Raw genomic sequence first — 13,496 nt, forward strand, 5'->3', positions numbered from 1 at the left:
CGAAATATTAGAAAACATGAAAATTCGAGAGATATATTTAGACCCTCGATATCAAGTTTTATTGAGTGCAAAAACAAATGGCTAAAGACCATCTTAAGGATTTATGGCATAAGCAAAACTCCATTATTTACAATATATTGGAGTGGTTATAGTGATAATAATAATGATAGCAACATTGATGATCTTGAAATTTTACTTTTAGATACAGAGAAAAAGATCAAATTATTATCAGATAGAAAGGAGGATTAAAAAATGCCTATTATATCTTCAATAGAAAAGTTCTCAGAAGTTAAAAATAAATAAGGATACAAATATTTTAAAATTCGGGTAAGAAAATTCTTCAATATATCCAGAATTATATCTTGTCTAGAATCGTCATGGCTGTATCGGCTACACAAGTACAATAATATATGTATTATAAAGATTATCTATTTTAGGTAAGCATAGAACGTGAATTTTCATCTTTAAAATATATATTGCCTAATTTACATGGAAATCTCAAGGATAATATTTTACAAGATATTATGATTGTTCGATTGAATAAAACATTTAAAATATAAATTATTTCATTTTTAAATTTTTTATTTGTAAATTATGAATATGTATATATATTGAAGTATAATGATAATAAATGAATGAAAAAAAAGTCTTATTTTGAGTCATTTTTTTTATGTTTCCTGAAATCGGACCCGAACCCTGAACCCAGACCCTTTTTAAATTTTATTACTGTACCCCAACTCGGACCTTGTATTTGTCGAAGGGTTCACATCCCTGTTATAATATTCCCACAATCTAATAAATATTTGCATTTTATACAATTATATATCTTTGCTACAATCTTTAAAAAATGTGAAATTGGGCCAAGCAAAACTTTGAATGGGCATTAACTAAATTCCCATTGAGCCTGAAAATGTTGTCACTTGCAGACCTCGGGTGGTAAATGCATGGGAAAATATAAGTGGAAGACGCATATTATTTATAAATGGATTCTTGGCAGAGGTAAAATCCATTATGATCTGCTGTGACCGATGTCATCCTGACTAGAGGTATGCAATGGGCAAGTTTTTGTATACCTGCCTGCTTTTAAAAATTTTGCTTAACTTGCCTGTCCAATGTTTAAAAATTATTATATTGGTTGATTGGCTCTTTATGTATTATTTTATTTTTTTTTACTTAAACTTATAAATTATGAAATAAATAAATAATATCTAATAATAAATAGAAGTCAGTTGCTCATTTTGTATGAAATATATTTAAATTCACCTACCCATTGTTTTAAAAATATTTTTTAACCCTCCCACTCACCAACCCAATATCTTTCAGTCTATTCACAGAATAGACAAGTTTAAATTAGGCAAAACCTCATCACCTCATCTACCAAGAATAATTTTTTGGTTTTAAATTGCAAGTAAATGTATAAAAATTCATATAGGAATATTTTTTTATTGAGCACATAAATATAATTTTTACAATTTTTCTGAAATTAAGATAATGAAGATTCATATGTTTTAAATATATATTTATATTGAAGGTAATAAATATATCAGAGACCTGTAGGTACCATTTGCGCAGCCTATCCTGGATTTTTTTTTTAAAAATTTTTTGGCATGGCCCGGTCTGGAGTTTTTAAAAATATATTATATTTTTTTCCAATTTTTATAAATAATAATGGCTATTTAAAATATACAGCCTGACCTGGGTATCTTTAAAATTGTCACCATGGAAGCAGATTTTGGATTAGGACTTAATGAGTCTTTTAAAATTGGTTCAAGAAATTGAAAATCAATTATTTTAGGAAAAGCACCACAGATTGTTCCATCATCAAGATACCAAATATTTATATCAAATTTAGATTTAAGATAATGGATGAGATCATGAATACCAAGGTAAAATAAATGAGGACATGTGCCTCCTGCTGGATCCTTAAAATCTGTGTGTGACGTGTGAGCTGAATAAAGGAGTTTTAATGTTACAGTATGTCTATAGGAATTTTGAACAAACAGGAAATTTGGAATAAAAACAATTCATAAAATGTTCTCGATATTTTCTATTTAAAAAGCATTTGTAAAGTCTACTTTGATAATAGCCATGTTAGGGGGAGGATTTTGGATATAATACAAATGGTATAAGCTATTTTGCCTTCTCCCTTAACACCAAATCCTAATTGATACATATACTTAATAAGTTAAGACCCTGGGTTCCTATTGCAATGGGGTGGATACCTCCACAGGAGATAATCAGGTTTGTTTGATTCAATCTATGATGGCAGGTCTTTTTTAAAAAGAGTGGAAGGTCTTAAAAGCATTTAAATGATTCTTTGAGATGAATGTAGATTTTATACGAAGTGAGAGGGCAAAATCCATTGCGTCTGGATGAGGAAAATTTGTTGAAAGAATTGATAAATATCATAACTCACAAATCATATTTTATTCCATATTTTCCATAATATATTTGGCCTTTTAAAAATTTATAGAAATATTGGAATAATGAATATAATCTATTCCTCTTATTTGACTATTCTGATTCATCCATCGTCAAATAAAGGTAAAATTTATTATTTATCCATAAGGGGTGGCCTAATGGGTAAGATGTAGGCTTGGAAACAAGAGTATGAACAAGGACGCGGGTTCAATCCTGGTAAGAACCATAAAAACTTTCAAGTTTTTCTTCGATGACTGATGTGTAAAGACATATGGTATGATGAATAATTTCGGAGCTTAGAGATGACACCCCGGTCACCGACAGGCCTAAACAGCCGGGTGCTAAGGATACCTGTCCAATAAACAAAATGAAGGACACAAATGAAAATATGAATATGAAAGCTAGGGCGTTCCCTCCATGCGACGCGCAGGGTGTAGACCTCCATCCTGTGAAAAATAAAGTAAAGGTCAAAGCAAAGAAGACAAGACTGGCAAGTTTGAATATTGGGACGCTTAAAGGTAAGACGAGAGAATTGGCATCAATGTTGAACAATAGTGTGCATACAAGAGACGAAATGGAAAGGACAGAAAACTTTGATGATTGGAGATGGGTATAAATTGTACTATAATGGACTTGTTAGCAATAGGAACGGTGTCGGCATCATCCTCAGCCAAGACCTAACCTCTTCAGTAGTAGAAGTCAACAGGATCTCTGATAGACTAATGAAGATAAAACTCTGCATTGGTCAATCAATACTACACATCCTATCAGTATATGCTCCTCAAACGTGTTGCAAGGAAGAAGAAAAAGATGATTTTAGAGCTATCCTTGATGAAGCTGTAATGGAAATCCCTAAGGATGACCTAGTCATAATTGGTGGTGACTTAAATGCGCATGTGGGGAAAGCAAGAGATAGCTACAAACAGCGTCTACATGAGCGGGAGGGGTAGGAACAGTTTGCATCCTATTTTTTTGAGGGGGTAGGGTAGGCTGCTTTAATGGTGGTAAGATAAATTTTTTGAAATTTTGAGATAAAATAGGACAAAATTTATTGCTGTAAAAATTAATACTTTTATAATAGAATTATTATAATACAATTCATCGACCAAATCTATATATTGCAAACAATCATACAGATTGTTTTCCAAATAAAACTTTCTGCTATCATTTCAGCAAGCTCATAATACCATAATAATTAAATCATTGTAAATAATGGAGGTTTTAATTGAATTTATTATCAAAAAAATAAATTCTTTATATTCACAAAATATCAGATAGGTTAATTTAAGTTATCCTTTATAAATTTTCTGAAAAGAGTATCAATAAATTTAAAAGGTAAAATAATAATTGGGAGACACCGCCGCCGAAGTCGTCAATTTTTTTAGGGGGGTAGGCAAAGGTTTTTGTAGGGGGGTTGCATCCAGGGAAAATCCTGTCATGTAGATGCTGGCTACAAAAGGCATCATGGTGGTTTTGGATATGGAGAAAGAAATGATGAAGGAGAGCACGTACTGAAATTTGCGCAAGCCTTCGACCTTGCCTTAACCAACACCTACTATAGGAAAAAAGACAGTCATTTAATAACATATGAAAGTGGTACTAGGAAAACACAGATAGATTACATGCTAATCTCTCGCAGAAGATTAAAAGATGTAATAGACTGCAAAGTCATCCCAGGAGAAGATATCGCCGCGCAACACAAGCTACTAATCATGGATTTACAAATCTCAAATAAATCCACTCAAAATAAGATAAAACTGGAACCATGCATCAAATGGGGCAAATTAAAAACAATGACAGATGCCTTTGCAATCAATGCAAACATTGAAACAATAAATTGCTCACAAGTCAGTGAAAAAATCTGGACAGACCTTTCATCCAGATTAATAGACACTGCAAAATCGACGCTAGGCTTGACAAGAGGAGGCAACAAATCACACAAAGAACTATGGTGGTGGAATCAAGAGGTACAAACCACTATACAGGAGAAAAAAGCCCTTTATAAAATATGGTACAAATCCAAAAATGCAGATGACAAGTCAAGATACAAAAAATCCAAGAGATTAGATACAAAGGCGGTGGCTTGGGCCAAATCTATGGCATACGATGACATGTACGAAGATCTACATACCAAAGAAGGGCAAAATAAAATATACAGATTAGCCAAACAGCGAGAAAAGAACTCTAGGGATATAAACGGAGCTCCGAAAGTAATCAAAAATAAAGATGGGAAATTGATAATAAAGGAAAAAGAAATAATGAATAGATGGAAAGAATATTTTCTCAGGAGCTTCTCAACTTTAATTCCCACATATTGCATCTCGATGAACACTCCCCTTGTCAAAACCTTGTACAACCTACAACAGAACAAGAAATAATCACATGCCTCAAGCATATGAAAAACAACAAAGCTAGGGGTCCAGACGATATTCCAATAGAAAGCCTTAAAGCACTAGGAGATGAAGGAATACATCTCCTCACAAATCTGTACAATAAAATACTTGGAAATGAAGAGGTTCCCCAAAAATGGAAGCAGAGCTATCTAGTTCCTATCTTCAAAAATAAAGGGGATCCACACAATCTGTCTAAAACTATACGAAAAAATAATAGAAAAAAGATTAAGAGATATAATCGAAATAGGAGAGACACAGTTTGGCTTTATGCCTGGAAGATCAACAACCGATGCTATCCATGCAATTAGGCAAATGAGTGAAAAATACAGGGAAAAGAACAAAAAGCTACACATGGTCTTTCTCGATCTAGAAAAGGCCTTCGATAGAATCCCAAGAATACTTATCTGGTGGGCGCTACGCCACAAAAAAGTTCCCAGAAAAATATATAAGAATAATACGGGATATGTATATGGGACATACAACAATGGTCCGTAGCACAACAGGTACTTCAGCAGGCTTCACAATAGCCGAAGGAGTTCATCAAGGGTCGGCTCTCAGCCCACTTCTCTTCATTACAGTAATAGATGTATTAGCACAGTCTATACCTCAAACAGTCCCGTGGAATATGATATTTGCAGATGATATTGTAATACTTGCCGAATCCAAGGATGAAATGAAAGAAAGGTTAGTGAATTGGATAAATATCCTAGAAACGCACGGATTAAAAGTAAATAGAGAAAAGACGGAGTATATGGTGATAGGAGGAGATGAAACGGAGAGTATTGATATAAATGATTGGCAGATATCCGCAATTGAAAGCTGCAAATATTTGGGCTCCACTATACAAACAAACGGCACAATAGAAAAAGAGATAAAGAATAAGATTAATCAAGGGTGGTTAAAGTGGAGATCTTTATCTGGAGTGCTATTTGACAAAAGAATCCCACACAAATTAAAGGGAAAAATCTACAGTTCCATAGTACAACCAACTATTCTATATAGTTCGGAAACATGGCCAACCAAAGAATCAGACGAGAGAAGTCTACAAACTATGGAGATGAGAATGCTGAGGATAATTGCTGGGGTAACCAGAAAGGATAAGGTGTGCAGTACAAGAATACTAAATAGTTTAAAGGTAGTGCCCATTAAGACTAAGTTAATGGTAAACAGACTTAGGTGCTGTATGCACACAATGAGAAGGCCTATGAACTACATAGGAAATAAAGTTGAAAGTTTGGAAACGATGGGCAAACGTAAAAGAGGAAGGCCAAAACTTCAATGGGGCCATAAAGTTAGAGCCAATATAAAGAAGTATAAAATAGATAAAAGAGATTGTATGAATAACATAAAGTGGAGAGAGATGTTGAAGGAGCTTACCACCAGAAAAGGTGAAAGCTAAAGAGAGAAAAAAAAAAGGAGAAAATTATGATTCCCCGTTGATTTGACGGACTTCAGAGTATTTATATAATAATATAAAATAAGTATTTGTTGGCCATTAGGGGAGACCAGGGCTAGTCGGCGCAATTTTTGTCAAAATCATCATAGCTCCGAAAATAATGATCGTATAAGATCCTACAAAATACTAATCGATACCTTAAACATCTACCTATAAATATATACTGTTACATTTTTTAAATATTTAATAGTTTTTTCTCTAAAAAAGATTTAGTAAAAGTCATTTTTTTTGAACCGAGTAGCCCCAAACCCGTAGCTAGTCGGATCATCGATGGGGCTAATCGAACAAGTGGTTTATTAGGCTTCTTATGAGACAAAAATTTTTTTTTCATATTTTAATATATAACTACGATGCTTTATTTGTATAATATTAGATATTCAACAATTTTATTTTCTTCATCATCATCAAAAAATTTTTGTTTATTATCTTGGCCTATCTTGGGCATAGTGCCAACCAGTTTGTATTTTTTGTAATATCTTAAAAAATTTGTTGCAGGTATACCTAATAAAATATATAATAAATTTACTCAAAATTTATCTAATTGTATATTTAAATATATAACACATTTGAATATCCTGAAAACTAAAATGTTCATATCCAATAAAATGTATTAATTTGAATCATATTATACTGTTAATTATAATTAATATTTATATATAAATATTGTTTGCTTCACATAATTTATATTAAAAAATTGATCTTATCATCAGGCTAAAGTTTATTTACTAAAATGTTCATATCCAATAAGATGTATGAATTTGAATCATATTATACTGTTAATTATAATTAATATATATAAATATTTGTTTGCTTCACATAATTTATATTAAAAAATTGATCTTATTATCAAACTAAAGTTTATTTACTAAAATGTTCATATCCAATAAGATGTATTAATTTGAATCATATTATACTGTTAATTATAATTAATATATATAAATATTAGTTTGCTTCACATAATTTATATTAAAAAATTGATCTTATTATCAAGCTAAAGTTTATTTACTAAAATGTTCATATCCAGTGAGATGTATTAATTTGAATCATATTATACTGTCATAATTTATATTAAATAATTGATCTTATTATCAGGCTAAAATTTATATATGCAATATATCTATGACAATATATATTTAATTATCACAATACAAAGATTTTATTTGCAAGATATTTATTTAGGTCTGCTATTATATTAAAATTGAAATGTATTATGAAAAATTACATGAATAAATTTATATAATAATTATTATTTTTATATTACATTTATAAAATATTATATTTTAACCTGTAATAGTTGATATTTTTCTTGATGAGATCTTATTTTCATATAGTCTAATAGCTTCTTCAAAATCACTATTACTAAATATTTTCCTGTTTTGAATTTTTCGTATATATTGGCGTACAGTATTAATATTATAAACATTAATTGATTGATTGCGTCGACTAGCCATGATTCTACTAACCTCAATGGTGGTAATATTACTAATATAATCTTAACATATATTTAAGCATTATGTATCAATCTGAAACTTTCCCAGATATTAAAATAGATATTTTACTTTCATATATTGTGCATTTTGTCATGTTTAAACTTTTAATTTTTTAATACAGCTTAATAATATTAAGGGAAAATATTCTGAAATTCATGTCAAAAACATGTTATAACAGATAAAAATTTAAATAGCTAAATATTATAAATTATTTTTATCCCCAAATATGGATATTATAGAATTCTATTTTAGAACAAAATTTCAGTTATTAATCGTTACTAGTTTTAAAATAAAATCCTTTGAACCGACAAGCCCCTTGCGCCGACTAGCCCTGGTCTCCCCTATTATCAATTCTGTATGATAATATAATAGAATTAGAAAAAAATAAAAAAAATTTACACATTTTTTATAATTTAAATAATGTCATATTTTGTCATTTTTATATAAATTATTTTTATGTAATTGATATATTATATCAATAAAACATTTTGCATGAGAATAATGGAATAATAATTTTAATTATCTTATGGGAAACTTAATTAAATAATTTAATCTATAAACCCCAGGTTTGGGGCTTGTTGGAGCAAAAAATTATTTTTACTCGAATTAAATTTGAGAATAAAGTATAAATTAATTTGAAAATTTATCAATGTATAAAGTTATGTAGATGTTTGGGCTATCTTATGGTATTTTATGAATTCAAACAAACAATTATTTTTGGACCTTTGATGATTCAAAAATTGCACCTACTAGCCCTGGTTCTACTTATTAATATAATTATTACCTTCTAAAAATATTTAAACATGAATTATGAATATGAAACTTTCTGAAATGCAAAAAAAATTTTAAATTATATATAAGGTCAACTTTATTATTTTTAAACTCTTCATATTTTAGAGCCACTATATATTGTGGTGTAAAAACATTTTGATTTTTGCCTAAAAAACACATTTTATCAGGGTGGTTAAGGAGGCGCTGCTACACTTTTTCTAAAACACCTGGAGCGCCCCTCCTTTTAAAAATCAGGAGCGGGAGTGGGAGCTAGCTCTTTTTAGGGCTGATGTGGAGGATCGCCGCTCCATCGCTTTAATTTAAATTATTTTTTAAATTTAATAAATCTAATTATTTGTTAATTAAAATACATTAATAATGAAATTTTATTATATAAATTTATGCAATATTAAATGTTGAGCCGAGTTTTATATTGGTTCTTCATCTAATCGGTTAAAATATGAAACATCAAGTTTTTCTTTCTTTTTATAATGAAAATTTCTTGGAAAATCTTGTAAGTCATATTAATATTCATTATATATATATATATGATAAAAAATATTTTTGATATTTTTGATATTATTGATACAGACATCATAGAAGAAGAAATAGAATTTCCATTTCCATCATACAAAAAATATTTTTCTCATCTTAAAGCATTAAAATCCTTGAAGGGAAGCTTCATATTGGGTTTCTTAACATCAACCATTTCTAAACTTACCTCAAAAATAAATGACTTAGCAGGTTTAGAGTTTTGCCAACTTCTTGTAGAATTTCTTTTAAGTGGTATTTATAAAAGGTTTATAATAAAAAATAAATTATCTATTTAAATAACTTTATTGCATATTTTCAAATGTTTATAATAATGAAAATATATCTGCGGCTATTACCCATCCTGCATTCAAATTAAATTGAGAATGGATAAAAAATGCACAAAATATCTATATTATAATTTTCCGATGTCCTCACTACGTCATCGTGACGTCATGTCATCGGTACGTATTTATTTTTATTTTTTTTATTTGTTGTTTTTATCAATTCAAAGTTGTAAGTATGAATAAAACTTTTTATATTACTTAATCCTTTCTTTATTTTTTAGATTACCTTATCAATATTCATGTCATATTATCAATTACACATTAATGAAATCTTTTTTATTTGTAAGTATGAATAAAACTTTTTATATCACTTAATCCTTTATATTCATGTCATATTATCAATTACACATTAATGAAATCTTTTTTATATAATATAATTTACAGATGAATAGAATTGATGGTGTACACATACATAATCTTTGAATTGATAAAACCTCAAATTTGTAAGTATGAATAAAACTTTTTATATCACTTAATACTTTCTTTATTTAGATTACCTTATCAATATTCATGTCATATTATCAATTACACATTAATGAAATCTTTTTTATAGAATATAATTTACAGATGAATATATTTGATGGTGTACACATACCTAATCTTTGAATTGATAAAACCTCAAATTTTTAAGTATTAATAAAACTTTTTATATTACTTAATCCTTTCTTTATTTTTTAGATTACCTTATCAATATTCATGTTATATTATCAATTACACATTAATAAAATCTTTTTTATAGAATATAATTTACAGATGAATAGAATTGATGGTGTACACATACCTAATCTTTGAATTGATAAAACCTCAAATTTGTAAGTATGAATAAAACTTTTTATATCACTTTATCCTTTCTTTATTTTTTAGATTACCTTATCAATATTCAGGTCATATTATCAATTACACATTAATGAAATCTTTTTTTATAGAATATAATTTATAGATGAATATATTTGATGGTGTACACATACCTAATCTTTGAATTGCTAAAACCTCAAATTTGTAAGTATGAATAAAACTTTTTATATCACTTAACCCTTTCTTTATTTTTTAGATTACCTTATGAATATTCATGTCATATTATCAATTACACATTAATGAAATCTTTTTTATAGAATATAATTTACAGATGAATAGAATTGATGGTGTACACATACCTAATCTTTGAATTGATAAAACCTCAAATTTGTAAGTATGAATAAAACTTTTTATATCACTTAATCCTTTCTTTATTTTTTAGATTAACTTATCAATATTCATGTCATATTATCAATTACACATTAATCAAATCTTTTTTATAGAATATAATTTACGAATAATGCAAAGATCATTTGAAAACTTTTTAAGAAGATAACCAAGTATATTCTTTCTCAAAATTAAACCTTTTAATGTTAAATATTAGTCTTATGTATATTATCAACATACAATTTATGATATAATTTGTGTAAAATAATATATAGCGTTAAAATACTAAATTAAAATAATATAAAATAAAATAAAAAAAATAAAATATTATATAAAAACCGAGGTGGGACTACAAGTTCCCAAAAAACATGTGTAGTTATATTTTAAAATTATGATTTGGAGATTTTGTTTTAAGAAATAAGATTCTTTAGGTTCTGATGTAAGGGCTCTTATCTTATCCCCTATATTTTTTAAAAACTTTAAAGTTCCACTTGGCATATGTCCAAGGGAAGAGATGACAATCGGTGTAAAAATATAATTTGTGAATTTGGAATATTTCATTGTTTTTTTTTTCTCGGCTATATCAACCGGATTAGAATTTAAATTTTTTGGGAAAGAAGATACGCATGTGAAGTCCCAAATTAAGGATTTCCCTAAAGACCAAGGCACGGAAGTTAAACCATCTGGTCTTAAGCCATCATCTAACGATAAATTTGTAGGCTCCAGGATGTTTGGTATTCGGGCCCTGGTAAGAGAACGGCTAATAGCTAAATTTATTGCTGCATGCCTTGCATGCCTGCCTTGACTATATATACAATTTAGACCATGTCTCCCTTTGGAGTCAACTAATGTTTTACATTTGATGCATGTATGTGGTTGAACAATGTTACATCCAAGTCGATGGCCTATGGCAACTCTTAATTGTTCATCTGATAAGAGGTTACCTAGGTTACGACTTGGTAATGCTTCCAACCATTCATAGCCACTAGTACAGTCAGCATTCTGTAATAGTTGAATATACTCCAAAGGGGGGTTTGATGAGATTATTTTAAAAATTTTTTTAATTAAAGGTTCGAAAAGAGATTGGTGTGTTAAGATCGTGGGTAAGACAGCTTCAGGTGGAGCTAAAGATGTCCAGGCTGTCAAGGCTGAGTTTAAAAGGTTATCTTTAGGAGAGATAAAAGAAGATATCATGGCGTTATTCATCAAACGCGATGCCAAAAATGAGGAAAGAGATAGAAGGTTTAAAGGATATAAATCTAAACCACCCATTTTCGAGGGTAATTGTGAGAAACCCCAATTAAAATCTTCCAATTTAATATTTAAAATATTTTCTAATAAACTTCTAAAAAATTCATGAACACGATTAATAATTTCATTATTTAAAAAAAAGGAAGAATATCTAAAAATATGTACTATCTTTGGTAAAAATAAATATTTTTTTAAAAGAAAAAAGCTCTGGTGTGAAGGAATTTCGTTTAAAATAGTTTCGAGTCCTGATAAGCCTTCGAAAAATTTTTCCACGAACACCTCACAGTTGGAAAAACTGCTTAAAGGTGAACCTAGAAGATTAATTTCACTTTTATTGATGATTTTAAACCCTTGGACTTTGAGAGTATTTGAATTTAAAAAGCATATTTCCGATTTAGCTTTATTTAGAGTAAGGCCTATGTTTAGAGAATTTTTCTCTATATAATCTATCGCTGCAAGAATATTTTTAGAAGGTCCGCAAATGGTACCATCATCTAGATACCATATGTTTAAATCTAAATTAAAAGAGGATTTTAGACAATGAACTAGGTTATGTATACCTAAACTAAAGATCAGAGGGCCCAAAGGGTCTCCTTGTTGAATACCCTCGTCAGAAGGAATTGTATATTCCCCGAATTTGAGAGGGGTTCTACAGCCATAAGACTGTTCAATAAGTCTTGCATAAACTGGGAATTTATCATAAAAAATGTTTAAAAATGTTTTTCTGGATAAAGAATTAAAAGCATTTTTAAAATCAAGCTTACAGACTACGGCGTCTGGAGGAGGATCTTCGATATATATGCGAAGAGAGTGAGCGGCTATTTCGCATCCCCCTTTAGTACCAAAGCCTAGTTGATATGTTTGGAACATTTTTGAAGCATCAGGTTTGATGCGCTCAACGATTATCTTAGCTAATAGTCTCCTAAAAAAAGACCCTATTGCGATTGGCCGAACTCCACCATCAGGCTTAGTAAAAGCAATTAATCTTGCGCCAAAAAGGATTTGGTGAATTTGACTGGGTAAATCATTGTTCAATATATTTTCACTAAGTATTACCAATAATTTACAAATGTATCTTTATGAGGATTTTTAGGGTTAATTAAAAATTGGAAATAAGAGGGGCGAAAACCGTCAATTCCCCCTGCAGAGTTTTTATTAAAAGATAAAATTGTTTTAATAAGTTCTTCTTTACCTATTTCGATTAAATTAGGTTTTATAGGGATGGGAAGATCTTCAGGAAAAGCCTGAGGGTGCAATTCTTTTAGTAAAGTAAAAGTATGTTCATCAAATGGAGCCAATTTATCATTAGATGAGGCTAATTTAAGAGCTCCACATACGTCCCCTTGGTCTATTTTTTTTGATATAATCTTACATTTATGGGAAAAATTAGATGTTGCCCTTACATCAGGAACGTAATTTTCCATTTCTAAATCATAAAAATGGTCTATTTTATATTTTATACATTCATGTAAAATAGTTTTTTTATTTTTATCTGTAGGTTTGATTAAGACTTTAAAAGGAAATGTTAAAAGATTCTCCCAAGCTTTAAGGGAATTTAAATTTGAATTAACTTCCATAATAAGTGTTGTTAAAAAATTAGAAATTAAAGACCTTGATTTAAGGGGTAGGTGGATTAAGGTTGGTGGCTTTTCCC

The 13,496-nt window shown here is 29.3% G+C and overlaps 1 protein-coding gene across 1 annotated transcript; it reads right to left on the reverse strand.

The window, feature by feature from the left end:
• Positions 1-8,811: 8,811 nt before the first annotated feature.
• On the reverse strand, positions 8,812-13,266 carry LOC135923463 (uncharacterized). The gene is made up of 6 exons (XM_065458219.1): positions 12,899-13,266; positions 12,607-12,857; positions 12,403-12,528; positions 12,192-12,357; positions 11,180-11,936; positions 8,812-8,844 (listed from the first exon to the last, which is right to left on the reverse strand). The coding sequence occupies exons 1-6, from the start codon at positions 13,264-13,266 to the stop codon at positions 8,812-8,814; spliced, it is 1,701 nt and encodes a 566-aa protein (XP_065314291.1).
• Positions 13,267-13,496: the final 230 nt, after the last annotated feature.

Source organism: Gordionus sp. m RMFG-2023, chromosome 1, assembly GCF_954871325.1.
Source record: "Gordionus sp. m RMFG-2023 chromosome 1, tfGorSpeb1-WG-v2, whole genome shotgun sequence".
NCBI lineage: Eukaryota > Metazoa > Nematomorpha > Gordioida > Chordodea > Parachordodidae > Gordionus > Gordionus sp. m RMFG-2023.

Coding starts and splice junctions, on each gene's coding strand:
- LOC135923463 (XM_065458219.1), bottom strand. CDS start 13,266: ATGGAAAATTACGTTCCTGATGTAAGGGCAACATCTAATTTTTCCCAT. Junction 12,529..12,606: donor TCCTCCAGACGCCGTAGTCT/GTAAGCTTGATT, acceptor ATAAATTCCCAG/TTTATGCAAGACTTATTGAA. Junction 8,845..11,179: donor AAAATTTAAATTCTAATCCG/GTTGATATAGCC, acceptor TTTAAATTAAAG/CGATGGAGCGGCGATCCTCC.